This window comes from Chiloscyllium plagiosum, chromosome 29 (genome assembly GCF_004010195.1).
Source record: "Chiloscyllium plagiosum isolate BGI_BamShark_2017 chromosome 29, ASM401019v2, whole genome shotgun sequence".
Lineage (NCBI taxonomy): Eukaryota > Metazoa > Chordata > Chondrichthyes > Orectolobiformes > Hemiscylliidae > Chiloscyllium > Chiloscyllium plagiosum.
This window is the reverse complement of record NC_057738.1, coordinates 23,612,284-23,639,363: the sequence shown is the minus strand read 5'-3', so window position 1 is coordinate 23,639,363 and position 27,080 is coordinate 23,612,284. Positions and strand designations below refer to the sequence as shown.

Below are 27,080 nucleotides of genomic sequence, written 5' to 3'. Positions count from 1 at the left end.
CAATTCTGGTTTGTTACACAATACCAGATCCAGAATTGCCTTCTCCCTGTTCGGCTCCAGCACCAGCTGCTCTAAGAATCCATCTCTGGGGCACTCCACAAAGTCTCTTTCTTGAGGCCCCATACCATCCTGATTCTCCCAGTCTACCTGCATGTTAAAATCCCCCATAACAACTGTAGTGACATCTTTGCGACAGGCCAATTTCAGCTCCTGATTTAACTTACATCCGACATGCAGACTACTGTTTGGGGGCCTGTAGATGACTCCCAAGAGGGTTTTTTTACCCTTAGTATTTCGAAGCTCTATCCACACTGACTCTACATCCCCTGACTCTAGGTCTTCCCGTGCAAGGGACTGAATATCGTCCCTTACCAACAAGGCCACCCCACCCCCTCTGCCCGTCAGTCTGTCCTTACGATAGCACGTGTAGCATTGAATATTCATTTCCCAGGCCCTGTCCACTTGAAGCCAAGTAGCGGAATTATATATATTGAAACCCATCAGTCTATGTCTTGGTTAAGCCAGGACTCTTCTGCATATGACTGAGTCACTGGTTTAACATTGTCACTAGAATTGATACAATTTACCAAGCTAATTTCACTGGCATGCCCAGCCTTATTGCCTTTACCACTGGAACAGGAGTAGGTGGTCCCCAGGGAAAGTGTCCCAGCTTCTGAACCAGAAGTTCTGGGTTTCCAAGTCCCAGTCCAAGATTTAAAGGCAGAGGGAGGTCTTCTCTTAGTATGTTGATCCTCAATCTGTTTGGCTATATAAATCCTTCCAGCATGTGCAGGTGACAGGCAAGAAGAAAGGGTGGAAGAGATTCCCAGTCAGCAACATGATAGAATGAAATTGGAGCCTCAATCAAACATAGTCAACATGGATTGTGAAAAGGGAATATGCTGGACAAATGTATTAGAATTCTTTGAGGATAAAACAAACAGGGATGATAAAGGGAAGTCAGTAGGTGTAATGTATCTGAATTTCCAGAAGGCATTTGAGAAGGTTCTATATTGTAAAGTAAATTACACAAACTAGGAACTCATCATTTTGGTGGTAACGTGTTAGCACAAATTGAGGATTGGTTAACACACAAAATACTGAATTTGAAATATTGATGACTTGGAGGAAAGGGCAGAGTGTAATCTATCCAATTTTGCTGATGACACAAAAATAAATGATAGAGCACATTGTGGGGAGGACACAAGGCTGGGGATGTAAATAGGTTCAGTGTGTGAGCAAAAGGTTGGCAGATGGAGTTTAATGTAGAAAAGTACGAGGACATGCATTCTGGCAATCAAAAAGCAGAGTATTATTTAAATGGAGAGAGATTTCAAAAACCAGGGGTTCCAGTTGTCCTTGCACATTTAATATAAGTTAGCATTCAGGAGTAGAAAGAAATTAAATTGAATTTTGGTCTTTACTACTCAGGGTTTAGAAATTGAAAGTAGGGAAGTTTAGTTAACAATCGTATGTCTGTGACGTGGCACCTGGAGCACCGTGCAGAGTTTTGGTCCCTGTATTTAAGAAAGAATGTACTGTCCTGGCATTGGAGGCAGTTCAACAAGAGATTCACTAGGCTGGTTCCTAGGATGGAAGTAACAATAATCAGGTTAGGCCTTTGTTCTTTGGAGCTTAGAAGAATAAGGGGTGATCTGATTGAAACATTCAAGATTCTGAGTGGGACTTAACTGGGTAGTTGTTGAGAAGATTTTTCAACTCATGAGAGAATCTTGAACTAGGGGACATAATTAAAAGAGTAAAGTGCATTTCTTTAATACATTTAATAAATAAGTCAAAGGAATTTCTTTTCGCAGAAGGTAGTGAATGCCTGGAGTTCTCTATCCCTGAGAGAGATGTGATGGCTAAATATTTAAAGAATAAGTAGATAAATATTTTTTAAAAATTGTGGAGTTGAGGGCTGTGATGCACTGACAAAAGTGGAGTTGAGACTTTTGGCAGATCAATCAGGATCTTATTGAATTGCAGGGTAGGCTTGAGAGATAAAATGCCTGCTCCTGTTCTTATGTACCACCACTATCCAGGACTCTAGGTGCCACAATATGTGGCTATAGCACTTCAGATTCATTTGGCTGGGTGTTCAGAGTGGATAAGGTTGCTGCGAACAGCACAGGCTTTTATTCCCATTCCAGTTAGGCTGGATTCAGCCTATCAGTGGGCGGCACAGTGGCACTGTGGTTAGCACTGCTGCCTCACAGCGCCAGAGACCTGGGTTCAATTCTCACCTCAGGTGACTGACTGTGTGGAGTTTGCACATTCTCCCCGTGTCTGCGTGGGTTTCCTCCCACAGTCCAAAGATGTGCAGGTCAGGTGAATTGGCCATGCTAAATTGTCCGTAGTGTTAGGTAAGGGGTAAATGTAGGGGTATGGGTGGTTTGCGCTTTGGCGGGTCGGTGTGGACTTGTTGGGCCGAAGGGCCTGTTTCCACACTGTAAAGTAATCTAATCTAATCTCCTTGGGCTACCCATTGTGGAGATTGCAATGTTGTGAATGCAGATTTCTCCAGCTTCCTCATTTCCCCTCCCCCCACCTTATCTCAGGCCCAACCCTCTGACTCAGCACCGCCTTCTTGACCTGCAATCTTCTTCCTGACCTTTCCGCCCCCCACCCCCACTCCAGCCTATCACGTTTACCTGAACCTCCTTCCATCTATCGCATTTCCAATGCTCCTCCCCCAAGTCTCTCCTCCCTACCTTTTACCTTAGCCTGTTTGGCACACCCTCCTCATTCCTGAAGAAGGGCTTATTCCCAAAACGTCGATTCTCCTGCTCCTTGGATGCTGCCTGACCTGCTGCGCTTTTCCAGCAACATATTTTTCAGCTCTGATCTCCAGCATCTGCAGTCCTCACTTTCTCCATGTTGTGGATCAGACCTGCCTTCAAACAGAGACCACAAGGAGAATGAACAGGATTAAAATATTGGTCTTTTGAACCTATTCCACTAACTATTGAGATTTTGGTTTAACTTTACCTGAATGCCAAACACCGCTCTTTGGTTTCACACCTTTTCATACCTTTGATATTTTCTCACCAATCTTAGACTTAAAATTAATAACTAAAAAGAGAGTATTTTATACTTCCAACATCTTTCAAGTAAAGTAGTAATTCCTAACTTCTCATGTAAATTGTATTGTCCTGTTATTGTTATAACAAATTAGGCTAGGTTCCTCTGACAGCATTAAATATTTCTCTCCAATCACCTTTCAAAATGTTAAGATTCTCAATCTTAATCTCAATTAAGATTCTCAATCTCAAACAGATAAATATTTGTGCTCTTTGTAATAAAATCCTGGTACATATATTTGCAGCTCAAAAATCTAACTCTTGATGCTCTGGTAACATTCTTGTTAATCTGACCCACATTTCTTCCACATTTTATGTATGCTACGGTGTCGTGCCAGAACTGCACATAGTACTCCTATGTCTATCCACCTAAAGTGGTCTAACCCGGCTTTGTACAACTGCAGCAAAGCTTTTGCAATTAGAAATGGAAGTTAATATTTTATACACCTGACTACTAGATGTTGGTGATATATACAGGGACCTTTACATTTTAGAATCTCCACAGTGCTTTTCTTTTTTTTTTATCATTTAGATAATTCAACATTTTCTTTCCAAATGGATTACTTGATAATTACATATATTGATATCAATCCATTACAGTTTTGTTCACTCACTTCATCAATGGCTCTTTTTAATTTTAAGCTTCCATCCATCCAACTAATGTATGTCATTGATTAGCTTGGATGCATTGTTTTCTATTGGTGCTGTCCATGCCATTAACAGTGACTAGTTGGAGGTCCTAGCTCAGAGTTTGATCACCGTCTTCTTGGAATTCTCTACCCCAGAGAGCAGTGGATTGTTGAATATTTTAAAGGCTGAGTTAGACAAGTCACCAATCAATGAGAAAGTCAAAAGTTGCTGGGGAAAGGCAGAAAAGTGGAGTGAAGGTCACGATATGATTAACCTTAGCTTATTTGAATAATGGAGCAGGCATGAGAGTCTGAATGGGTTACACCTATTTATATGTTGTAGCACATATCTATTATCCCAACTCTTATACTCCCTATTCATGGTGAGATTAACCCAAGAGACTTACCATGCCTCAGGCAATGAGAGGTTGAGAAGGAGTATCCAAATTTACATAAGAACATTAAAAACCAGGAAAAGTGGTCCATCTGACTCTTCGAGCCTGCTCCGCCATTCAATAAGATCATGGCATATCTTTGTGGCCTCAGCTCCACTTACCCACCCTCTCACTATAACCCTCAATTCCTGCACAGTTCAATAAATTATCTATCTTAGCTTTAAAAGCACTTGATGAGGAATCCTCAACTATTTCACTGGGCAGGGAACTCCGTAGATTCACAACCCTCTGGTTGAAGAAGTTTCTTCTCAATTCAAAGTTAAAAATCACACAACACCAGGTTACAGTCCAACAGGTTTAATTGGAAGCACTAGCTTTCGGAGCACTGCTCCTTTATCAGGTGGTTGTGGAGTACACAATTGTAAGACATAGAATTTATAGCAAAAGTTTACTGTGAGATGTAACTAAAATTATACATTGAAAAATACCTTCATTGTTTGTTGAGTCTCTCATCTGTTAGAATGACCATAATAGTTTCACTTCTTTCATATGTAAATCACAAAACATTTTTTAAAAGTTACATTCTTGGGTTAACTGCAACAATTGGAGTCAGCCAGATAAGATGTTAAGATGAAGGTGTTAGCCCAGTGTTCCCTGTCTGTGCCATAATATTTAGACTGATTCTAATCTAAAGAGTGAGTTAATAGAGGCTTACATGGATTCATGCAGTTTTGCGCAAAGTACAATGTAATTCTGCAAGTACAAATTCACCCCACAAACGTATGTTTATGTGTGCGTGCGTGTAGGAGTATCTGAGTGTGTGTATAGTGCAATGGTAGTCACCTGTAGTGTGACATGAACCCAAGGTCCCGGTTGAAGCCCTCCCGATGGGCTATCAGCCTCTGCTTGGCCACTTTTCGCTGCTGTCTGTCCCGAAGTCTGCCTTGGAGGATGGTCACCTGAAGGTCAGAGGTCGAATGTCCTGGACCACTGAAGTGTTCCCCAACTCTCTCAGACACTCAACCCCCCCACCCCAGACACGCACACACACTCCCTCCCACACTCACACATGCATCCTCTCACAGACTTAGACATTTTACATATACACTCTCACACTCACAACCCTCCACCTAGAGAGAGACAGACAAACAGAGACAGAAACCCACACAAAACAGACATGCAAAAACCCACATGCACACATATGTTTGTGGGATGAATTTGTACTTGCAGAGTTACATTGTACTTTGCTCAAAAACTGCATGAATCCATATAAGACTCTGTTAACTCATTTTTTAAGATTAGAATCAGTCTAAACATTATGGCACAGACAGGGAACACAAGGGACTAACACCTTCAACATCTTAACATCTTATCTGGCTGACACCAATTGTTACAGTTAACCAGAGAATGTAACTTTTAAAAAAATGTTTTATGATTTACATATGAAAGAAGTGAAACTATTATGGTCATTCTTACAGATGAGACATTCAACAAACAATCAAGATATTTTTCAATGTATAATTTCAGTTACATCACAATATAAACTTTTGCTAAAAATTCTGTGTCTTACAATTGTGTACTTCACAACTACCTGTGGAAGGAGCAGCACTCCGAAAGCTAATGCTTCCAATTAAACCTGTTGGACTATAACCTGGAGCAGTGAGATTTTTAAACTTTGTACACCCCAGTCCAACACTGGCATCTCCAAATCATGACTTCTCAATTCAGTCCTAAATCTGCTCCCTCTAGTTTTGCAGCTATGCCCTCTTGTAGTTTCAAACACAAGTGGAAACATCCTCTTTGCTTCGATCTTATCTATTCTCTTCATAGTTGTATGCATTTCTTTAATATCCCTCATTCTTCAAATTCCAGTGAATATAATCCCAATCTACTCAGTCATTCCTCATAGGCCAATCCCCTCTACTCTGGGGTCAACCTAGTGAACCTCCTCTGCACTCTAGTGCCAGTACATCCTTTCTCAAGTAAGGAGACCAAAACTGCACACAGTTCTCCAGGTGTGGCCTCACCAGCACTTTATATAGCTGCAACATGACCTCCCTGCTTTTAAACTCAATCCCTTTAGCAATGAAGGACAAAATTCCATTTGCTCTAATTACCTGTTGCACCTCCAGTCCAACCTTCTGTGATTCATGCCTCTGCACAGCAGCATGCTCCAACATTTACTATTCAAAATTTTTTTTTTACCGTTATTCCGACCAAAATGGCTGACTTCACATTTATCAACATTGTACTCCATCTGCCAGACTTTTGCCCACTCAATTAAACTATCCCTCTGCAAGGTTTCACAGTCCTCCGTACACTTTGCTCTACCACTCATCTTTGTGTCATCCGCAAGCTTTGACACACTACATGTAGTCCCCAACTCCAAATAAACTATGTAAATTGAGAATAATTGCAGTCCTAACACTGATCCCTGAGGCACATCACTAATCACCGATCACCAACCAGTAAAACACTCATTTATCCCCACTCTTTGCTTCCTGTTTGTTAATCAATCCTCTATCCATGCTCATACATTGCACGGAATAGCTTGCATCTTTATGATGCAGCAGCCTTTTTGTTGAATGCCTTTTGGAAATCTGGATACACCACATATATTGGGTCCCTGTGCTTGGAATGTTTAGATTAGATTAGATTATTTACAGTGTGGAAACAAGCCCTTCGACCCAACAAGTCTACACCGACCCGCCGAAGCGCAACCCATCCATACCCCTACATTTACCCCCTCACCTAACACTACGGGCAATTTAGCATGGCCAATTCACCTAACCTGCACATTTTTGCACTGTGGGAGGAAACCGGAGCACCTGGAGGAAACCCACGCAGACATAGAATGCCAGTAGATTAGTTACACATGGCCTGCATTTCATGAACCCAAGCTGCATCTTGCCAACAGGACAATTTCTATCTAGCTGTCTAGCTATTTCTTCCATGAAGATAGATTCAAGCATTTTCCCCATTTCCAAAGTTAAGCTAACCCATCTAAATTCCCCACCTTTTGTCTACCTCCTTTTTTAAAGGGTGTCATCACATTTTGCTGTTTTCCAATCTGCTGGAACTGCCCCCAAGTCCAGTGAGTTTTGGAAAATTCCTACAAGTGCATTGGCTATTTGTCCTGCCATCTCTTTTAGTCTCTTGGGACTCCTTCCATCAGGGTCAGGAGATCTCAGCCAGTGCTGAATTGAACCCATGCCATTGGCATCATTTTCCATTACAAACTGGCTGTCCAGTCAACCAAGCTAACTAAACCTCAGCTCATCAATCCAAATTGACTCACTTTAATCATCTCAATACATCGGTACTCGGTCCTTAACAATATATTCAATAGCTTCATTACAATGGGTGTTAGACCAAGTCAATGATATATTAGTTTATTTCTCTCTTGCTTTTCTTAAGAGTGGAGGTACTTGCCAGTTGAAAGGGACTATTTTTGACTCAAGATTTGGAAGAATTGCAAGATTAGAGAGCTGGCAGATAGATAACTCATATTTAAGAAGGGTGATAGAGCACACCCTTAGAATAATAGAACAGTCAGTCTGACATTGGTGGTAGGAAAAAATAACAGAATCCCCATTAAAGCTGAAAAATAGAACATATCTAGAAACAATATATGAAGTAATGAATGCTCAGCATATATTTTTAAGAGGAAAAATATTGCTTGACCAAATCCATGAATTATTTGATGGAATAACAAAGAGTAAACAAGAGTAATACATCAGATGACATCCAAATGGGTTTCCAAAAAACCTACAATAGAAAAGTGTGACATAATAGAGTAAGACCAGCACAAGGTAAGTTGGGTGGCAAATAATAGAATGTATAACTAGCAGGTCACATCACAGAGGAGATATGGGGCACTATACAAAGTAGTGGAAAATGGGATCCCACAAGAATTATTACTAAGAAAGCATATTAAATAAAATCCTCCACTCACCATTGTGATTCACACCATTGTGTGTCTATGCCACAGAGATATCCTAAATTCATCTAGTGCCATTTGCCAGCACTTGGCCCATATTCCTCTAAATACCTCCTATTCATATACCCATCCAGATGCCTTTTAAATGTTGTAATCATACCAGCTCCACCACTTCCTCTGGCAGCTCATTCCATACACACTCCACCCTCTGTGTGGAAATGTTGCCCCTTAGGTCCCTTTAAAATCTTTCTTCTCTTACCCTAAGCCTATGCCCTCTGGTTCTGGACTCCCGCACACCAGGGAAAATACCTTGTCTATTTACTCTATCTATTCCCCTCATGATTTTATAAACCTCTAAGGTCACCTTTCAGCCTCCAACATTGCAAGGAAAACAGCCCCAGTCTATTCAGCCTCTCCCTATAACTCAAACCCTCCAACCCAGCAACATCCTTGTAAATCTTTTCTGAACCCTTTCAAGGTTCACAACACCCTTCTAATTGGACGGAGACCAGAAGTGCACACAATATTCCAAAGGTGGCCAAATCAATGTCCTGTCAGGTGCAACATAACCTCCCAACTCCTCCACTCAATGCTCTGACCAATAAAGAAAAGCATACTAAACACCTTCTTCATTATCCGATCAATCTCACTTTTTAAATTAAACAAGGAACAAGGCCATTATGAATGGGACTCTGACAGCTTTTAAGACACAAATGTGACATGACAAATCTGTGCTCAACAGGCTACAAGTTGAGCTTTTACTTACAATGTTTAGCTTCCAACTGTAGAAAGGATTGTGATTCACTACTGATTTAGGAACTTGGTGTTGAATAAGTTAATTGACCTGAAGGGGTTAATGATCATGTTACATCGGTAGAATGAGTGAAACCAATGTCATATGGACTGGGTGGAGACAGGGGTCAACTCTAGCTTTCAGGCAGGGGTGAACCTGTTCCCTAAGGGTAACACAATTATGCCTGTATTTGTACTTATTGCTACAACACAATAAGCTTCCTTGTTGTCTAAGAACAGTGCCTCTTATGTAGATACTTTACGTGGTTTAACCTCTAACACTAAATAAGGCCAAGACAAAGGAGGATTGGTGACAATGAACTACATCAAACAACCCTTACCCAATACTACATTCTGGGAGAAGTGGCAGATACTAGGAATGGTGGCCTAGGAACATGCCTCACCTGATTTCTCATCAGTCCTTGCACAAAAATCAGAGATTTTACATGATACGTTTGCAAAAAGAAACATTTAGTAAAGGCCCCCCTGACATAAAAATTATTTATAAGGGGGATATTTATCATTGAGAACAATAACCATAACCAGCTGAAGATGATACTCGTCCCTAACACAGACTACAGATGAATTACTGGATGTTGCTAAATTATACCTGGGACTAATCTCATGATTGGTACTTGACAAATTCAAAGTCTCCCCCGATTGGCTTAATTTTCTCGCCAACCAGGAGGAATTGGAAAGGCAGTAACGGGATCACAATGGTGAGGGAAGACTTTATGTTTTGCTTAGAACAGAATCTAGCGTGTTGGAATAATGAGTGTGTTAACTCTTGATCTAACTGGAATGAGAAGTTTGAAAGAGTCGAGGTCTAGCAACCGCCTGGTCGATTGTAAGTTGGGAAATGGGTGAAAAGTTTACTCAACAGGGACAATTCAGACGAACTGCAACACAAGGATGGCGGATTGGACTATATCGGGCCAGGAAGCTGCACTGTTGTAAAATTGTACAGCAATAACTAAATTGGATCTATGCATTGTAATAAGGAACGTTTGACTCTAATTATTCTAGCAAACTTTTTTTAAACAAAACAACCGTATTATCGAGAACGAGAGTTGGAAATGTTGCACCAGGCCAAACAGTATCCACGTAAATACATTGAGTTACAACAGAAATTCCCGTTTTCCCCTGTCGAGAATCTTATTGCCTTTTTTTCCCGGTGTGGGTTGACTCGCTGATTTTGAGGCTTAAAACGGTTTGATAATGAGGGGTTCGGCCTAATGAGACACAGTGTGTAAAATTGTGACTGCAGTTTTAACACTGATATCAAAGTGCCTGTACGCACAATTTCGGATTGCCAGTTTAATCGACTGCAACTCCAATCCTCCCACCATTGCTTGCAAATCACATTTAAAAAGATGGGGCAGAAATCCGAATTACAACGACCAAAGTTCAAACTTTAGATCCATATTGTATCTTTCTGTTTTAGAGTGGTCGAGTTCCGAATTTCTGAAAAGCTAGTGACTCTCTTAACTTCATTTGCAAATAGCTGGGAAAGATCCAACTTTGGCTGGAGACTTTTTTTTGTAGACCTGTTCAGAAATGTTATTTCACAATTCTGGAGGTGGTTGTGGGACTTGAATCCAGTTTGGAGATTATGGATGCTACCAGTGTGCCACAGGAGCATTAAAATGTAAAGGTTCTACCAGAACCTGAGATTGAACCAGGGACTTTGTCTATCCTAATCGACCCGTTTAGGGATATTGGCATATCTCTGAAGCAGGTGGGACTTGAACTTGAATCAGAAGGAGGGTCACCACCTCCACATCACAAGGATCTTAGGGACCTTTTGTGTAATGCACTGCCAACCAAATTATTTCAGCTGCTGCAAACAGCTGACAGGCCTCCAGTTTAATTTTGGCTCCTCCTCCACTTGTATCTAACAATGTGCTTTCACAAATATCGATGAGCAGCACAGCAGCTCCGTGGTTAGCACTGATGCCTCCTAGCACCAGGGACTTAAGTTTTGATTTCAGCCACAGGAAGCTGTCTGTGTGGAGTTGTGTTCTCCCTGTGTCTGCATGGGCTTCTTCCAGGTGTTCTGGTTTCCTCCTGTAGTCCAAAGATGTGCAGGTTAGGTTGATTGATCGTGGGAAATATAGGGATAGGGTAGGGCTGTGGGCTTGGATGGGAAGCTGTTCGGAGGGTCAGTGTGAACTCGATGGGCCGAAAGGCTGTTTTCACGCTGTAGGGATTCTATGATTCTAAATTGCTTCAATTTGTGCAGAGAACAAGCATGGTGGACAATTCAGACACTGGACTTATTTGAGAAGCTAACCAGTTAATCCCACTCCCCTAATTTGAAAGATCTCCATCCTTCAATGTTAAGATTGGAAAATTAAATTCTTTACATCAAGGGAATGAAAAGTCTGATTTTCCACCCAAAGCTTTGATTAGATGAGAATTTTGCTTGAGTGATGAGGGCCTTAATTTGAGGCAATAACATCAGTACTATCTAATTTTGCCTCATTAATACACAAGTTGTTTTCTCAAATAGTGGAGAGAAGTTAGATGGTGACAAATCTCAGCAGGAACAATTGTGTGGATACCAGATAGCTGCAGTTCCTTTGGTGTCTTCTCCAGTCCTCCATCTTTGCCAGCATTTCCCAACATTCCCACTGAATAAGGGTACCTTGGGGCACCTTTATAGAACTGTCATCTGCTGGACCAAACTGAAGGGGTAGATGGTCATCCTATTTCACTGGCTGTCAAACTGATAACCATGCTAAATTTCTATGCAACTGGCTATTTCCAAAAATCCCCAGGGGACCTGTGTGGGATCACTCAATCCTCAACCCACAAGCGTGTCAAGGCTGTGACTGATGCTATTTGTATAAGAGCGCACAACTTCATCCCATTTCTTATGTCGTGGTTAGTGCTGCCGCCTGGGCAGTAGACTTTGCAAATAAAGTTGCCTTCTCCCAGGTGCACATGCTGTACACATGTTGAGAGCACCATAACATTGACATGGTTGACTTTACCAATAGAAAAGAGTTCTGTTCCATCAATGTTTCCATCATCTTTGATCATCAATATCATATCTTCGAGTTCTACGTCAGGTGCCTTGGGGCCTCTGAGCCTGATAATCCTTCTTGACGTTCAATGAACACGCATCCAGCACTGACCTGGCTCACTTCCTGACCAACCTGGAAAGGCAGGCATGATTGAGGAGTCTGAGATGTACCGTGATGATGTGGTAAGGCTGTTGCTTGTCTGATGCCAATCTCCTTGGACTGGTGCCTTGGAATTTGCCACAATGTCTATTTCTGTGCTAACTCTCGGGTTCCTGCTTCCTTTCAGTGGCTGGATGCCATAGCGTATGGTCGCTGGGAGACAAAGGACTATCTTCTGCAGTCATGGCTTATGATTCAGATCTACAATTCCCAAATGAGGCCAAGAGTAGATACAATGCAATCCATTCTCCGACCAGGACCATCTTGGAGTGGAAGATCGGCCAATTGAAGATGAGATTTCATGCTTAGATTGTCCTTGCTGTATATTCCACACAGAGTGCATTGCAGAATCTTTTGCATTCTGTGCTCTGCACCACTTGAGAAGGCGAAGGGGGATGTGTTAGATAGTGAAGAGCTGGAAAAGGAGCTGAAGTATTTTGGGGGAGAAAGCCAGTTTAAATAGGAGGACCATTGCCTTCTCGATGACGGAGAGGTGCAGCATCAGGCACAACGGGCCAGACCTGATTTAATTGATGCAGGCTTCTGGGTGCCTCCATCCCAAATCTTTCCTTCTCATTTCCACTATATCAACTGTGAAGGGCATCTCCTGCCGGGCTGTTTTTGACCACGTTCACTGCTGGGCTTTAAATGTGGTGCCAGGAAGATCCTGGCAATGGTGAGTGTGCGAGAGTGCTATAAAGGGGTGATGCACTTAATAAGGTAAACAGGAGAGAATTGAGTGAGGTAACTTGCTAGAGAGAAACTCTCAATGAAACTCTCTGAAAATAACAACTGGCTCGGTTTTGGTGAAATTCATACCCGAAACTCTTTCTCACCATACATGCTGCCAGCCCTGTGGAGAGTTTGTAGCATTTTCCATATTTAATAACACTCCCTTGCTCTTTCCCCAAAGTCCTGTGATGTGTATTTTTCATTATTTATTTTCATATAACCAAAGGTTTCACAATTCTGAAGTCGTTTCCTGTTGAGTGTGTGCATCTTCTCAGTTATTGTTTAAGACTGAGATAGGCCATCCTGATAGTGGTTCACAATGAGTTGGATCAGCAAATAATTTTTCTCTTTTGCAGCCAATAGGAAGAAGTGCTAAAATGGTACAATATGTGGATTACAGGATGCGATGTGTGCTCCAAGATGGCCGTGTTTTCATTGGCATTCTCAAAGCTTTTGACCGACACATGAACCTCATTCTCTGTGACTGTGATGAATTCAGAAGGTTGAAGTATGTATGGATGATTGCTGTTGTATCTTTCTGCTGTGTAAAAATAACCGAATTGGCTTTGATCCCTTATCCCAAGTCGCACCAAGTTCTGTTCACCTATCACCCCTTTTCTCGCTGGGTTACATTGATTCCTGTCCAGAAACGGCTTTTGCTTTCTTTCTGGCTGTCTGCTTGTTTGCAAATCCTTCCATTGTCTTGCCCCTCTACCTCTGGAGCCCCCTTCAGAGTTACCACCTTAGGCTATCTGCTCCTCCAATTTTAGCTTACGCCGTGGATTTTTTTGTCATTGAACAATAATTGGATGTGCCTACATTTGACTGAGCTTTCGGCTCTGAAATTTCCTTTATACCTCCTTCAGGTCCTCCTTAAGCTATATCTCTGGTAAAGCTTTCACCACCTCTCCTAGCATCGCCTTATGAGATTTGGCTGCTTATTTTAAAGTATTTATTTGAATATTTTCTAAAGAACCATTATAAGGTTTTTCTTTTTATTTGCTTGATTGGTGTAGGTCAAAGAGCTCCAAGCAAGGTGAGAGAGAAGAAAAACGAGCCCTTGGTCTTGTGTTGCTTCGAGGGGAAACCCTTGTGACGATGACTGTGGAAGGGCCTCCTGTGAGAGATGTAGGTATACTTCGCACTTATTCCCATTACATCCCTTCCCAATCCCTCCACTTAAACTTGTTACGAGGGAAAAGGAAAGTTAAATGCACTTTGCTACAGGATGCATAAAAGCAACTATGTTAAATGCTTAATCTCCCAATATACTGCCACTCAGACTGTAATTTAATGTTTTCAATATTCTGATTGAGGATTTGGTGAATGAAAGTGTATGAAGAAGCTGCCAGTAATGGAGTGAGGGAGGTGATCATGATCTTGGGGTCAGGGTGGCAGAGTTTTCTGAAAGATTTGCGGGACATTGCAGTAATAGATTGGGAAGACTATGGAGTGAATCAGTAAAGAATTTTGAATTTTACTTTGCATAACAGTAAGCATTGGCTGTCCTGCACAGATGTCCTATTCTGGTGGGATATCTTGACTACATTCTAGGGGTAAACATGATCGTTAGCTAATTCGCAATTAACAATGATTATCACATTTTTGAAATTGCGTTGTATGTGGTCAAACTGAAAATTATTCTAAGTATTGAGCTGGTAAATGGATGTCTGCATGGATGAGTCAAGAATGATCCAAGTACCTGCCCAGATAACCAAGATATTTAGAATGTTTTGGGCACAGAATTTTCTAATTGGAAATAATTGGGTCAATTTCACTCCGCGTCTGCATCAAGGTAATACTTGTCTTCCGCTGGAGATTGTGGATTACACAACACTACGCTATTAAATCTGGGAAACACTGAAAACTGAGTTGTGGGAAGAATTGACTCAAGTATGTGAATGGTCGATGAGATCCTGTAATCTAGAGGGTAATGTCTTATGAGTTGATCAATTCCTTTACTTGGTTATACTTGTCCTCCTATAAATGTTGCACTGTGTGTAACAATATCACCAGTAAAATGTATTTTGTCAGTAGGGTATTCTGTTATCAAATTTATTTTGTGAAATATCTGGCCTAATCTCTTATGGTTGTAAGCTTGTCCTTCATGGTTTGCCTTGAAGCATTCTCTATTGTCCTGTATAAGTTAGTGTGCTGGGGGAAGGGACTGGGTGAGGGGCATGAAGGTTACAAAGCTAATTACAAGAAATAGAATACTGTTTCAGATGTTCAGGTGTTAAATTCAATTAAATCGCATTTTTACAAGATGTAATGCTGTTTTAGAATCTTTCCGTCTCCAGTGTTTCCAAAATTAACTGTGGATGTACCCAATTAGGCAATGTGTTTGAAAGACTTCATGTTTATTGCCACTCCAGTTATGGAAACCCCACTTGTCCTGGGGAAAAAAAAAGTTATTTGGATGTTTAATGGTTTTCTTTTGTGAGGCAGTAGGAGATATTTCCAATAATGAAGTGGTCTGTAATTGGAAAATTTATGTAGTTGTGATTTTAATAAATGTCAATAAGGAATAATATTTAGTGCATAATATGTTGAAATTAACATAAAGCTGTTAAATTATTTTGTTTTGCTGTCCTCAGTAGTAGTACTCATTTCATTTTGGATGGTCATTGGTTCAAGCCCTACTCGAGCACATTATTTACTGGTCCATCCAGGTCTACTGCACCATCAGATACTTTGTCTCTTTAGGTACAAAGTTAAACCAAAGCTATTTCTTCCCCTGGATGGGCGTAAAAGATGCCATGTTATTAGCTAAACATCAACATAGATGTTCTCCCAGTGTATCCCAAACAATATTTCTCCCTTAACTAATATCTGAAAAAATCACCTGTCATTATCTCATTTCTGGGATATTGCTATGTGCAAATTGGATACCATATCTCTCACTTTCCTGATGTGCTGACACTTCTGTAATATACGAAAATAAAACATTGGATGCAAGTGCTTTACCACGTTTGTGTATCTAGCTGTGTGTGATTGATGTGTCTTTGGTAGTCACTGCACCTTGAACAAATCCATCAGTTTGTTTTTATTTGAAGATTTTTGAATGTGGAAAGGTACCAAAGTAAATGAAAGCTTGTATTGGGCTGCAGAGCAATATGAAAGGTCATCAGCTTGAAACGTTTAACTTTATTTCTCTCCATGCCTGACTTGCTGCATTTTCCCAGTATGCTTCTGTTTTATTTCATACTGGCTCCATCTACTAGGTTCCTTTATGAACAGCAGTTTTAAATGCACTATCGTAATTTATAAGGTCACTATAGATAGTGAGTGTGTGTTTTATGAGATAATGGACAATGAAAGAGGGTATTTTGCTTTTTGATGCCTCAGCTGATTCCAGAAAGTACTGATGTCAAAGATATGGAATGTATCCAAAACTTCCCGTCCCATCTTTGAAGGAATATGAATGTATGGAATTCAAAGCAACCGAGTGGCACATTGAGTTATGTTTACATACGAGAATCCCAAGGTAGACTGCAATTAAAATTGTGGGCTCTGATGGAGTAACCAAGTTTAGATTGCTTGCTAGTTTAAATTTCTGAGGTTATTTTACCAAATTATTCAGTTTCTGAGGATTAATATTCTGCAAAACCCTCTATGTGCAGATTGGCATTTCGAGAGTTCCTATTGGTGGTCCTGGTGTTGGTAGAGCAGCAGGGAGAGGGATGCCAGCTAGCATACCAATGGCTCAGGTACCTGCAGGACTAATGGGGCCCATAAGAGGTGTTGGAGGTCCTTCACAGCAGGTAAGAATGAACCACTGACTTTGCACATTTCAGATTCTACTTCTAAATGCATATCTCTGATAAGATGGAGGTTGTTCCTTCCTAACCCTTAAAGAATTGGGCTTTTGTTGAACTAGAGAATTTGTCAAACCACCGGATACCATCTGTTAGAGTCAGCATGGGACCTTTTTAAACCATTATTTTCTCTACTCCTGCCCCTCTTTAAAAAGCAGCAACTTTGCTCGCTGTTTTAATCGGCCTTTTTTTTTTTAGCAGTTAGCCAGCTGGAGATTTGCCTTGCTGCACAATAAAGGCAGGATATGTTGCTGTGCGTTGGTTAACGCATGGTGACAGCTAACATTCCCTCTAAACTGCACAGCAGTGCAGTTACTCAGGTTCTGTGTGCACCAATTTACATAGCGACCCTCTTTCCAGCATTAACCTCTGGTTTCAGAAACCCTGTTGTCCACAGACCACAGAAGTCCACTCGACAGAAGAAATAACCAGAGGGAACACCAGTAACAACTGTGTATTTTTCAGATTAACTGGTACTTTCTGATGTGTGTAGGTCTTGATATACCGGTTTGGAGGAGAAGGAGGATGAATTTCAACTTCAGAGCATTGGATAGTATTAATTTGGCTGACTGTTAAATGCTTACCTCTTTTATTTTTATTCCATTAGTTAGTCATCCCTATCTGCTCATCTTTTCACAAAAGTTACATTGTGCTCCCACTGTGTGAACTGATTCCATACTTGACATCTGATATGGATTTTGGAAACTGACTCCATACCTTACAAGAATTCCCAATGTTTACTGCAAGATGATCTTTTTGTTTTGAACAGCTCATTGAATTCTAAGAATAACATTTTTAAATTTCCTTCAATGGATACTAATGTTTTTTGGCAATGTTCTATACTTTCATCAAGTTGTTTGATTCTTGTAGATTCTTCTCTCTTCTCTCACTTGACGACAGTTAGCATTTTGCAAGCTGATTATTGTAGATTGTTGGTTAATATTTGATCATTCTTGTCACCAATAAGTGGTTGATCTATGCATTGCAGATGTACAAATTGTGTTGTATGTACTTTCTTCAGGAAATGACCCCTCAGACTAGAGGAACTGGAATCGTGCCCACTCCTAGCTTTTCTGCTGTCCCACAATCTTATGCACCAGTGAGAGGTGCTCCGCCAGTTCTTGGTGAGCCAAGGCCAGGTAGGTTAATGTCTATTTGTTCTGATACTGGCTACCAGTGATTGGCTAGGAGAAAGTGAGGACTGCAGATGCTGGAGATCAGAGCTGAAAATGTGTCGCTGGAAAAACACAGTAGGTCAGGCAGCATCCAAGGACCAGGAGAGTCGACGTTTCGGGCATAAGCCCTTCTTCATTCCTGAAGAAGGGCTTATGCCCGAAACGTCGATTCTCTTACCAGTGATTGGCACCAACAGCATTTGACCTGGCAAGATTTGGAGACTATTGTGAATATGCATTTGTTCAACTTGTATTTTAAACTTGCAAGATGGACTCTGTGTCTGAGTGGTAATCTGGCATAGGCTGGATTGTCTGCTTGTTGGAGAACCTACCTGGATGCCCTAAAGGAAAAATAATCTTGTCTGTTAGATTATTACCCAGGTAGTGGTGTTAAAAATTACACCCAAACAAGTTGTCCTATCCTAATTCAGAATAGAAGTATTTGAACTTAGAGCTCTGCACCAAGTACAAGTCATAATGAGCTCACTCATCATAACAATTTCTAAAATTACATTCCAATTCTTTTTTTTTTGCCCTCACATTGTTAACCATTCCTTTTTACAGTATCCCGGCAGTGTAATGTCAGTCAATTTGGCTCATTCTAGTAGCAGAGTGATATTTCCTTATCATCAGCTCTCTTGGCAAACTTGCAATTGCATCTATCCAAATTCAAGTTCCTGAATTGATTTTACAAAATGTAATGCTGTGTGATTTATTAGTCTGTATTGTGACCTGGTGGCGAAACTGTAGAAGGAAGCAAAATGCTGCAGATACTGGAAATTGTTTGCTTGTTTCTTCCTTTCACTCTATGACCGAATGTGCTGAGTGTTTCCACCATTTTTATTTTTAACTCTGGGTAATGCAGTGTACAGTATGTGTAAATTTGATGACTACTGGTAAAACTAGGCGTCCCATGTACAATGAGGTAGGTCGCGTTGTAGTGCTAATGCCACTAGGCTACTAATTCAAAACCTCAAGATAATGTTATATAGAATCAGTCTGGAATTCCACCATGGTAGATGGTGATCTGGAATAAAAACTAGTCTAATGAAAACTATTAACCGCACTATCATTTATTGTATAAAAAGTCTGATTTAGTATTAGCATAGCATCCCTAAAGTGTGGGAACAGGCCATTTAGCCCAAGACCACACCAACCCTCTGAAGAGCAGCCCATCCAGACTCATTCCCCTACCACTCTACGTTTCATCTGACTAATACAAATAACCCACACCTCCCTGAACGCTATGGGCAATTTAGCATGGCCAATTCACCTAACCTACACGTCTTTGGACTGTAGGAGGAAACCAGAGCACCCGGAGGGAACCCCCACAGAGATTGGAGAATGCGCAAACTCCTCACGGACAGTCACCTGAGGCTGGATTTGAACTCTGGTCCCTGGCGCTGTGAGGCAGCAGTGCTAACCACTGAGCCACCATGCCACCCCTTCTCTTTTGGGGAAGGAAATCTGACATCCTTATCTGGTCTGGCCTACATGTGACTCCAAACCCACAGGAATATTGTTGATTCTTAACTGTTGGAAATGGACAATAAATATTGACCGAGCCTGTGATGCCCACACCCCATGAATAAATAAGCAAAACATAATGCCAGGGCGACAAAAAGATGGAAGTCTTGTCTATGAAGTGACCGTAGAATATGGACAGAAAATTGAATCAGCACATGCAGGCATATATCCATGTTTTACATTTTTATATTTATTTTTCTTAAATGTTTCAATGTTTAGAGATCTTGCAGTTTTATTTTTCTTTGTAGCTGAATAAGTTGAGCACTTTCTACACAGAGGGAAGATGGTTCCTTCTGCATGCCTTTGCAGATTTAAGGGCAATGTTGACCATAGTTGCCTGTCTGCTCTGTTGGTGAATGCTGCTGAAGCAGGATAAAATGACAGCGAAAGGTATCCCAGTGCTGAACACTGCAAATTGCTAACATCCCATCAACCTCCATATTTCAGGCTTTATGAGACCACCTCCTGGCATGAGACTTCCATTTGCACCACCACCGATTGGGATGCCTTCAGGCAGAGGAGCTCCAATGGGAATTCCTCCAGGAATGCGACCACCAATGATGCCAAGGATGAGAGGTAGGTGCATAACCAGCATTTCACTTTAGTAGGCACACCCCTTCACTGAGGCTGTTCGTTGTGGTTTGGAGGGGCTTGATTTTTCACATTGTATGCTCCTGCATCAGAGTGTTATTTGTTTGATTTTGCTTTGTGAGATGTTCGTACCTGAGATTTTCCTACTGCTCTCAGCATTAATTGTGTTTATGAATTATTAATAATTAATTTAGCACAGAAGTAGACCATTCGGTCCAACTCCTCAATGCCAACCAGGTATCCTCAACTGAATTAGTTCCATTTGCCTGTGTTTAGCTCATATCCCTCTAAACGTTATCAACTTGCACTTGTCCAAATGTCTTTTAAATGTTGTAATTGTACTCTGCTTTACCATTTCCTTTGGCAGCTTATTCAATATATGCAGCACCCTCTGTGTGGGAAAAGTTGCCCCTTGAGTCCCTTTTAAATCTTTCCACTCTCACTTTAACCTTATGCCCTCTAGTTTTGGACTCCCCTACCCTGCAGAAAAGACCTTGGCTATTCATTTTATCTATGCCCCTTATGATTTTATAAACCTCTGTAAGGTCACCCCTCAGTCTCCAACACTCCAGAGTCAAAGGTCCCAGCCTATCAAGTCTCTCCTTATGGCTCAAACTTTCCAGTAACATCCTTGTAAATTTTTTCTGCACCCTTTCCAGTTTAATAGCATCCTTCCTAAAGCAGGGTGACCAGAATTGTACACAGTCCTCCAAAATTGGTCTCACCATTGTCTTGTGCAACCACAACACACCGTGTCTGTGTGGGTTTCTCCCCGTGTCTGTGTGGGTTTCCTCCGGGTGCTCCGGTTTCCTCCCACAGTCCAAAAAATGTGCAGGTTAGGCGAATTGGCCATGCTAAATTGCCCATAGTGTTAGGTGAAGGGGTAAATATAGGGGAATGGGTCTGGGTGGGTTATGCTTCGGCGGGTTGGTGTGGACTTGTTGGGCCGAAGGGCCTGTTCCCACACTAAGTAATCTAAAAATACGAAATCCCAGCTCCTAAATCAATGTTCTGACCAATGAAGGCAAGCGTGCCAAATAACTTCTGCATCAACCTGTCTACTGTGATACTACTTTCAAGGAACCATGTGCCTGTACCCCTAGGTCTCTCTGTTCAACAACACTCCCCTGGGCCTCCGACTAACTGCCTAAGCCCTGCAGTGATTTGTCTTGTAAAACTAAACTTTTCACATTTATCTAAATTAAACTCCACATGCCACTCCTCAGCCCGTTGGCCTAGTTAAGCAAAATCTCGTTGCACTCTTAGATAACCTTCCTCACTTTCCCCATACCACAAACTTACTATTCATACCTCATACTATTCTCATCCTGTTTGTTTGTATAAATGACGAAAAGCCATGGACCCAGCACCATTCGTTGCAGCACATCGCTGGTCACAGGCCTCCAGTCTGAACAACAAGCTTCTACCATCACCCTATGTCTCCTACTGTCAAGCCAATTGGTTAGCTTTCCCTGGATTCCATGTGATCTAACTTTACTAACCAGTCTACCATACGGAACCTTGTCAAAGGCCTTGTGAAAGTCCGTGTAGACCATGTCAACTGCTCTGCCTTCATCTATTTTCTCAGTCATCTCTTCAACATACTCAACCAAGTTTGTGAGACATGATTTCCCACACACAGAGACATGCCAACTATCCCTAAGATTGCAATCGTCTGTTCATTCATCATTGCTGCTGATTCTCATTGCCTTTCACTAGAGTTCTCAACTCATTTTATTTCCTTCTTCTTGATCTGCCCCATGTCCTGTCCCGATAATGGAGTCTACAAACCATTTACCTGATCCCTCGCTGAATCTTCACTGAATTAATGATTATCTTATTTCCCTTTGTGTCCATAGCACTATTAGTGGCTAAAGTCAAACATCACACAACACCAAGTTATCAGGTGAAGGGGCAATATTCTGAAAGCTTGTGTTTTCAAATAAACTTGTTGGACTGTGATCTGGTGTCGTGTGACTTTTGACCTTGTCTATCTCAGTCCAGCACCAGCGCCTTCACATCACTGTTATTGGTTCACACTGGCTATCATGAAACTTTTCTTGAGAGGAGAAATCGCACACACTTTGGATCCTTTAGCCACTCAATCTACTTCCTACTTTTGTTTCTTCCACACCATGAATGTATAGTTGCTTCTTAAATCTGCCCATCTTTTCTCGAGCTCCCTGTTTAAAATTCTCCCATTAGGTTTCCATTTCCAAAACAGGCCAACCAAAGTTAAAATAATATAGTCTGAGTTTTATGAATATGATGCATTATTTCTCCTCAACTGCTTTGCACCTCACGTTTCCTTTCTTCAAGTTTCACTATTATTCAAGTCAATGGTGGCCTTACTTGGTTTTATTTGTGGTCTACCCTATTGCAGTAACACCATCTCCTTTTCTATTTGCCCCTCAACTATTACTTCTGAAATCCTTCAAGAAATAATTGGAATATTTTTTTATTGTCAAATGGTGAAATTTACAAAACACTAGTTTACTCATTACCTGTTAACTGCTATATAAATGCTAGCTTTGTTTTTAGCAATGTAAATTATGCACTTGTAATCATGCTGGTCTCCTTCTTTTTCAAGGTCCTCCAGGATCTAGAGCACATCCTCCAAAACCTTAGAGACTTATCCATGAAGGACTTTGCTATCAGGCTTTACATTAGTAATAGTGCCTTCTGAAGCAATTTACTCTAAAGAGTTCACAAAATTGTTGTGTTCCTTTTCAATTCTTGAAGCATTTGTACATGAACCAGAACTCTTTGGCAGAAACAAAAACATAATTTGGGGTATGAAAAATTGCTGCCCATGAATGTCCGATAAAGTGCGTCTGCTGAGACCCAGCACAATCCAACACTTCTGTTTTTGGGCTATGTTTTTTTTTCTCTTGTTAAGGGCAAGTCCCTGTTTTCTACATTTTCTTTTCAAAAATATATTTTATTTATAAAATTTTGTAAGCAAAACATCCATTTGTATATTGCAGGATTTTCAAACCGCTTCAAGTACAATTGTAATAGCCTACACAATTAGCAAATACATTCCATTATCAGGTATGTAGGCCTATGGCTAAATATTTTAAAGTACAAAATATGGGAAGTGTCATTGTTACAAAGTTCCCTATGCAACATGTTTAACTTTGAAATGCCTCTAATTATGTTTGTAATACTTTATCACGAACATAAAACATTGAGATGCACATTGCTAGGTCTCAGACGTTAAGCTGTCCCCATTGTGCCTTTACAGTGACTTCCCCCAAAGCTTTAGCGAATCACAATGCAAAGACCTGACTTTGGCATGTGCTGGTTTTCACACTTCGGTTGGGGATAACTCTACATTAGAAGACCAGCAGGTTTTGGGTGGAACAAAGCATCTTTCACTGATTTGATGGTCCTCCTGGCACAGTTGATGTTTGTCTTAGTGTGCATTCCTGGGAATGGTCTATAAGAGTACAAAACCTTGTGTCGTGGAGCTACTTGGGTTGAACCTCAACAAATCCCCAGGCATTCTTTGCAAAGGCATGTTTCACAAACAGGTGGACAATAACCCAACAAAGCCAGTGTGCTTTAGGAAGGATCTGACAGGATCTTGCCATCAGTCAGGCTATAGCTTGGTGCTTGTTTGTCAGTTCTCTGATCATGTTTTCAGGATCCTTGCATGGGAGGGGGAGCAGCAACATAGGCACCAACGACATGGGTAGGAAGAGAGATGGGGATTTAAGGCAGAAATTCAGGGAGCTAGAGTGGCAGCTAGGACAGACATTTGTTATCTCTGGTTTGTTACCTGTGCCACGTGCTAATGAGGCGAGGAATCAGGAGAGAGAGGAGTTGAATACGTGGCTACAGGGATGGTGCAGGAGGAAGGGTTTTGGATTCCTAGATAATGGGGGCTCTTTCTGGGGTAGGTGAGTCTTCCACATGGCCTTCACCTGAACCAGAGGGGTACCAGTATCCTGGGGGACAAATTTGCTAATGCTCTTCGGGTGGGTTTAAACTAATTCAGCAAGGGGATAGGAACTTAAATTGTAGTTCGAGTGTAGAGGAGGTTGAGATTAGGGAGGTCTGAAATAAAGGCTCAGGGTTGCAAGAGGGCACCAGCAAACAAAACGTTGGTTTGAAGTGTCTATTTCAATGCCAGGAGCATCCGGAATAAAATGGGTGAACTTGCTGCATGGGTTGTTGCCTGGGATTTCGATGTTGTGGCCATTTCAGAGACACGGGTAGAGCAGGGACAGGAATGGTTGCAAGTTCCAGGATTTAGATGTTTCAGTAAGAACAGAGAAGTTAGTAAGAGAGGTGGGCGGGGTATTGCATTGTTAGTCAAGGACAGTATTACAGCTGCAGTTGAGGACACATCAACTGAGGTGGTATGGAAACTGGAAAGAAGAGGTAATCCTTTTGGGAGTTTTCTATAGGCCTCCACATAGTTCCAGAGATGCAGAGAAAAGGATAGCAAAGATAAGTCTTGATAGGAGCGAGAGTGACACTGTATTGTTATGGGGGACTTCAACTTCCCAAATATTGACTGGTAATACTATAGTTCAAGTACTTTAGATGGATAAGTTTTTGTCCAAAGTGTGCAGGAGGGTTTCCTGACGGTATGTAGACAGGCCAACAAGGGGACGAGGCCATTTTAGATTTGGTAGTTGTCAGGTGTTAGATTTGGAGGTGAACTTTGATTAGTGACCACAATTCAGTTATGTTTACTTTAGTGATGGAAAGAGATAGGTATATACCGCAGGGCAAAAGTTATAGCTAGGGGAAAGGCAATTATGATGCGATTAGACAAGATTTTAGGATGCATAGGATGGCGAAGGAAACTGCAGGGAATGGGCACAATAGAAATGTGGAGTTTATTCAAGGAACAGCTACTGTATGTCCTTGATAAGAATGTAACTATCAGACAGGGAGGAAGTTGTCAAGCGCAGGATCTCTGGTTCACTAAGAAAGTTGAATCTCTTGTCAAGAGGAAGAAGAAAGCTTATGTTAGGATGAGACGTGAAGGTTCAGTTAGGGTGATTGAGAGTTACAAGGTAGACAGGAAAGATCTAAAGAGAGAACTAAGACAGGTGAAGGGGGGGGAAGACATGAGAATTTGTTGGTGGATAGGATCAGGGAAAGCCCTAAAGCTTTCTATAAGTATATAAGGGATAAAAGAATAACTAGAGTAAGATTAGAGCCAATCAAGGACAGTAATGGGAAGTTGTGCATCAAATCAGAGGAGATAGGGGAAGCGCTAAATGAATATATTTTTGTCAGTATTCACTGGAAAAAGATAATGTTGAGGAGAATACTGAGAAACAGGCTACTAGACTAGACGGAATTGAGGTTCACAACGATGAGGTGTTAGAAATTCTGAAAGTGTGAAAATAGATAAATCCCCTGGGTCAGATGGGATATATCCAGGATTCTCTGGGAAGCTAGGGAGGAGATCGCAGAGCCTTTGGCTTTGATCTTTTTGTTGTCATTGTCTACAGGAATAGTACCAGAAGACGAGAGCATAGCAAATGTGACCTTGGAAAGTGTGAAAATAGATAAATCCCCTGGGTCAGATGGGATATATCCTAGGATTCTCTGGGAAGCTAGGGAGGAGATTGCAGAGCCTTTGGCTTTGATCTTTTTGTTGTCATTGTCTACAGGAATAGTACCAGAAGACGAGAGCATAGCAAATGTGACCTTGAACGAGAAGGGGAGCAGAGCCAACCCTGGTAATTATAGACCAGTGAGCCTTACTTTGGTTGTAGGTAAAGTGTTGGAAAAAGTTGTAAGAGATAGGATTTATAATCATCTAGAAAAAGGAATAAGTTGATTAGGGATAGTCAACATGGTTCTGTGAAGGGTAGGTCGTCCCTCACAAACCTTATTGATCCTTTGAGAAGGTGAACAAAGGATGAGGGTAAAGCTGTTTATGTGGTGTATATGGATTTCGGTAAGGCGTTTGATAAGATTCCCTATGGTAGCCTATTGCACAAAATAGAGGCATGGGATTAAGGGTGATTTAGCAGTTTGGATCAGAAATTGGTTAGCTGAAAGAAATCAGAGGGTGGTGGTTGATGGGAAATATTCATCCTGGAGTTGAGATACCAGTGGTGTACTGCAATGATCTGTTTTGGGTCCACTGTTGTTTGTCATTTTTATAAATGACTTGGATGAGAGCGTAGAAGGATGGGTTAGTGAATTTGCCGATGACACTAAGGTCAGGGGAGTTGTGGATAGTGCTGAAGGATATTGTAGGTTACAGAGGGACATCGATAAGCTGCAGAGCTGGACTTAGAGGTGGCAAATGGAGTTTAATGCAGAAAAGTGTGAGGTGATTCACTTTGGAATGAGTAACAGGAATGCAGCGTACTGGTAAGATTCTTGGTCGTGTCGATGAGCAGAGAGATCTGTGTCTTTGTACATAGATCCCTCAAAGTTGCCACACAGGTTGATAGGGCTGGAAAGAAGGCAAACAGCATGTTAGCTTTTTTTGGTGGAGGGATTAAGTTTCAGAACCATGAGGTCATGCTGCAGCTGTAGAAAACTCTGGTGAGGCCATACCTGGAGTATTGTGTGCAGTTCTGGTCATTGCATTATGGGGAGGATGTGGAAGCTTTGAAAAGGGCTCAGAGGAGATTTACTAGGAAGTTGCCTAGTATTGAGGGAAGGTCATATGAGGAAAGGTTGAGGGACTTGGGGCTGTTTTCGTTAAAGAGAAGAAGATTGAGAGGTGACTTAATTGAGACAAGATAACCAGAGGGTTAGATCAGGTGGACAGTGAGAGCCTCTTTCTGAGGATGGTGATGGATAGCACGAAGGGACATAGCTTCAAATTGAGGGGTGACAGATACAGGACAGATGTCAGAGGTAGTTTGTTTACTCAGAGTAGTAGAGGTGTGGAACGCACTGCCTGCAACAGTTGTAGACTTGCAAACTTTATGGGCATTTAAACTTTATGGATAGGCATATGGATGAGAATGGAATAGTGTAGGTTAGATTAGCTTCAGATTGGTTTCATAGGGTGGCACAACATTGAGGGCCGAAGGGCTTATACTCCGCTGTAATGTTCTGTGCTCTAATGAGGCAGTCTGCTAAGGGAATCCACCATCTTTAGCCACAGAGTCTTGAGTGTGGCCAGTGTCTAATGATAAATGATGAAGGACTTATGCCCGAAACGTCAACTCTCCTGCTCCTCGGATGCTGCCTTACCTGCTGTGCTTTTCCAGCACCA

The 27,080-nt window shown here is 41.4% G+C and overlaps 1 protein-coding gene across 2 annotated transcripts; it reads left to right on the top strand.

Moving 5' to 3' along the window:
* Positions 1-9,428: 9,428 nt before the first annotated feature.
* LOC122564292 (small nuclear ribonucleoprotein-associated protein B'-like) lies at positions 9,429-23,028 on the top strand. Of its 2 annotated transcripts, none has more exons than XM_043718965.1 (7): positions 9,429-9,558; positions 13,116-13,267; positions 13,776-13,887; positions 16,383-16,523; positions 17,599-17,716; positions 19,727-19,855; positions 22,461-23,028. In XM_043718965.1, exons 1-7 carry the CDS (start codon positions 9,556-9,558, stop codon positions 22,496-22,498), a joined length of 693 nt encoding a protein of 230 aa, XP_043574900.1. In that variant the 5' UTR covers positions 9,429-9,555; the 3' UTR covers positions 22,499-23,028. The 2 variants fall into 2 exon arrangements, with proteins under 2 accessions (XP_043574900.1, XP_043574901.1); XM_043718966.1 differs by lacking the exon at positions 9,429-9,558 and adding an exon at positions 9,579-9,686.
* Positions 23,029-27,080: the final 4,052 nt, after the last annotated feature.

What these genes read in the sequence shown, in the direction of transcription:
- LOC122564292 (XM_043718965.1), top strand. An exon ending in GATGAATTCAGAAGGTTGAA is followed by an intron (nt 13,268 to 13,775) that starts GTATGTATGGAT and finishes TGATTGGTGTAG; the next exon opens with GTCAAAGAGCTCCAAGCAAG. An exon ending in AATGATGCCAAGGATGAGAG is followed by an intron (nt 19,856 to 22,460) that starts GTAGGTGCATAA and finishes TTCTTTTTCAAG; the next exon opens with GTCCTCCAGGATCTAGAGCA.